This window comes from Leuciscus leuciscus (genome assembly GCF_965113295.1).
Source record: "Leuciscus leuciscus genome assembly, chromosome: 21".
In the NCBI taxonomy this organism is placed as follows: Eukaryota; Metazoa; Chordata; class Actinopteri; order Cypriniformes; family Leuciscidae; genus Leuciscus; species Leuciscus leuciscus.
Genome location: NC_138745.1, coordinates 4,508,010 through 4,511,340, shown reverse-complemented (window position 1 = coordinate 4,511,340; position 3,331 = coordinate 4,508,010). Strand labels below are relative to the sequence as shown.

The window sequence follows — 3,331 nt, the reverse complement described above, 5'->3', positions numbered from 1 at the left end:
CCGATATCCTGAAAACACAGTGCTGCGCTTCACTCTGAAACACACAGCGCGTATATTCATTGAATTAATTCACAGCCTTTGCAACTTGATAATCGCACTAAGCCAAACGACAAATTAAGTTTTAATTTCGGTTCATCACGCAGCCCTGCTCACTTTTCTTCAACTGTAAAAGTTGAAGCTGAATGGTTGCAAAATATTGACGCTGCAGAAATCAAATCCACCCTGCTGAAGAGATCAGTATGCATGTCCACGCTGGTCCAGCTGATGGAGAGTGTGATCATCATGCTGACTCTCGTTGATGAAGGAAGTCTTTATGGTGGGACACTCTCATTCCTAGTTTGCATACTTTAGTACATGAATTAGAACAAAACATATGGGCACATTAAGTCCAAGAAAAAATTGTGTTTAGTCTATAGGTATGTGCGTTTGAATATATATGTGTGCAGGCGCGTAGTCTTTCTTAACAAAGTGACATCGCCAAATTAAATGTGCAGTATTTTTGTATAGATCTAATTTTTAACACATTGATTCAAATCAGGGGAACCATGTTTCATTTCTCTTTCAATGCTATAATGATGGGCATGTGAGTGATAAAAGTAAAAGCTTCATCTGAGCTCTTCTGCTCCCAGGCCACGCCCCTCACAGACACGCCCACCAGTGGCAAAGAGCCCGCTGTACTAACCTACTCACACAAACACACACGGTCATTAGAGATATAGTGTGAATATAGCGGTTCCTCCATTCAGAGACACATCTTTTGGCGTTTGATTGACTGTGGCAGTGAGCTTTCATCTATTAGCTTTATTATTATTAGCAGGAGTCCCAGTGTTGTTCAACAAACTCTTTTCTCACAAGAGCTTCTCAATCTCACAAGTCAACTCAATAGCTCATCTGTGACTCCAGTGAGGACACAGGACCTCCATTAGCTGTTCTCTGGCTCCATCTACTGCCTCTAAAATATAAAATAGCAGTCAAACATTTCTGAAACTCATGCTTTAGTATTTGTTGTAGTGTTTTTTGCCGTCTTGGTGGTTCAGGGGCCCGTTCTTCGTACGTTGCTTAAAACATCCGAGATCAAATGAGACATCCAAGATGATATCATCGGCCTAATCATGATCTGGCTAATTAGGTTCTTCGAACACACCTGCCAGTTATGAGTAGTATAGCTGGATTGAGTTATCTGAGATAATTGCGCGTTCATGCACTGGTTTAAAAGGGGATATGTATCGATAGTAGAAACATTGATCAGCAACGCTGCTCACCATGGCCAAAGAGCGCGCACAGTTTTTCTCCGCAGCAGAGCAAGAGTTATTGCTTGAAGGTTATGCAGAATATGAAAGCTTAATTAAAACGCCAGGGAACACCTCAAAGTGTGCAAAAGCCAGGAGAGAGGGCTGGCAAAAAGTAGCAGACAAATTAAATGCGTAAGTGCTCACCATGTTATGGTTCTATCACTTATTACAGTATATATATTCTTGTATTTTAATAATTTCATAATTGCTTAATGTCAGAGCCACCTCAGGACCCACTAGAACATGGGAACAAGTAAAAGTGAAGTACAAGAATATTCTTCAAAATGGTAATCTTTTCTACTTCTACTGTTCTTTGTCTCTTTTACAAAAGAAAAACACTGTTAAATGATGTGTTTGTCTGTTTATAACAGCAACCAAGAAAAATGCTGAGCTGAAAGAAACAGATGGTGGTCCTGCACCCCCACATTATACCCCAGCAGAAGAGCTGGCCCTGGGGTTAAATGTGAACCGACCCATTGTGGAGGGCATCCCGGGGGCATCTCTTCCTCAGACCAACAGCCAGGGACCAGTAGCAGCAACACCTTCATTACTGGTAAATGAGCTTTAAATTATCTTGCTACACTGTAAAATAATTTTTTGCTGCATTAAATTAAGTAGGCCTATATAATCCAAATGGCTGGTACAGTCATTCCAACTGTTAAATATTGAGTACGTAGTGATCAATTGCTTTGACTTGTGAAGGTGAAAACTGCTGAACTTAAATGTAATAATATTTTGCCATGAGTTATTGATCATATTTGTTCATATAGTGTAGTTCATTGTAATGCCATTGTGTTTCCTCTTTTGTGCAGTTTTACACAATACACCAACACTTTTACCTGTTCCCAAGAAAGTGGTGGCTGAAATATGTGCAGTAAGTGGACTTTTTCTAACTTTACATCAAAAGGGAAGAAAGTGCAACACTTTGTAAGGCCCATTTTGTTTCCATTGCAGTTATAGGAGTATTTTAGGGCAAAACGCGATCTGAGGCGCTCGCTAATAATTTCTGTTCCACTCCAAGTTTACGTCTACTAGCTACATCACCTAATAACTAGTCATGGAAGAGATAACAGGTAACCAGAGAATGTCTAATAAGGGGAGAACTCCACTCTCAGTAAACTTCCGGCTTCTGAACTGGTTGCAGTTCCACTCTGGTTCCATATGAGGGCGCTCACAGGACGAGTGCAGAATGAATGGAGGTCTATGGCGCTATACCCCTCAAAATCCACTTTTCTCAGGATATAATTTTTTGTCTAGTAATTTGAATGTTGTATTCGAAAGGAGATGCAAAGAAATTACACATTGTTGGGTGTTTTTATTTTTTTAGAGTCACTTATTTGCTTTAAAAAGTCTTTTAAAGTGTCAATGACGTCATACACATCGTACGACCAGAGATACTGCTTTACGGCAATCCTTCAGTCACTTTGGTGCTTTCGCGCTCTGCACTTTCTTTTCTCTCGAGGCATCGACAACACAGCTGACACAGGTAAGAGGTGGTGGTGGCGCAATGGATAAGACACATGCCTTTGGTGTGAGAGACCCGGGTTCGAATCCACTGTGAGACACCAATGTGTCCCTGAGCAAGACACTTAACCCCTAGTTGCTCCAGAGGCGTGCGACCTCTGACATGTATAGCAATTGTAAGTTGCTTTGGATAAAAGCGTCAGCTAAATGTAAATGTAAATGTAAATACACGTGCTAGAAGAGTTTTTGTTTTGTTTGTTTCTGGTCCCGCTTCGGATGCCACGATGCCATCAAGCGTCATCTCTGGTCGTAATCAGTCCTTCACTGACCAATCAGTGTTCATTAGCAGAATGCTAATGTGTTATGGGCAACAACAACTCAACCTGTAAGAAATCGAAAGGACATAAGTACTCGTTAATTCAACTTTCGACCTATAACCCATGTTGAACTTGCAAAACCTACAATCAAATCTGAGATTTCTCAACAGCAATCGGGTGAAAGAGACAAATTTAGCCGTCTAGTCCCATAGAATCCAATTCATTTTGCACTCATGGGCGATCGCCCCCAGTGGAACT

At 40.9% G+C, this 3,331-nt stretch overlaps 1 protein-coding gene across 1 annotated transcript; it reads left to right on the top strand.

Annotated features, from left to right (window-relative positions):
- Nucleotides 1–1,049: 1,049 nt before the first annotated feature.
- LOC309485653 (uncharacterized protein) lies at nt 1,050–2,170 on the top strand (the record flags this gene model as incomplete). The annotated part of the gene is made up of 4 exons (XM_082152583.1): nt 1,050–1,424; nt 1,512–1,579; nt 1,664–1,845; nt 2,105–2,170. Exons 1-4 carry the CDS (start codon nt 1,264–1,266, stop codon nt 2,168–2,170), a joined length of 477 nt encoding a protein of 158 aa, XP_082008709.1. The 5' UTR covers nt 1,050–1,263.
- Between the last annotated feature and the right edge of the window lie 1,161 nt (nt 2,171–3,331).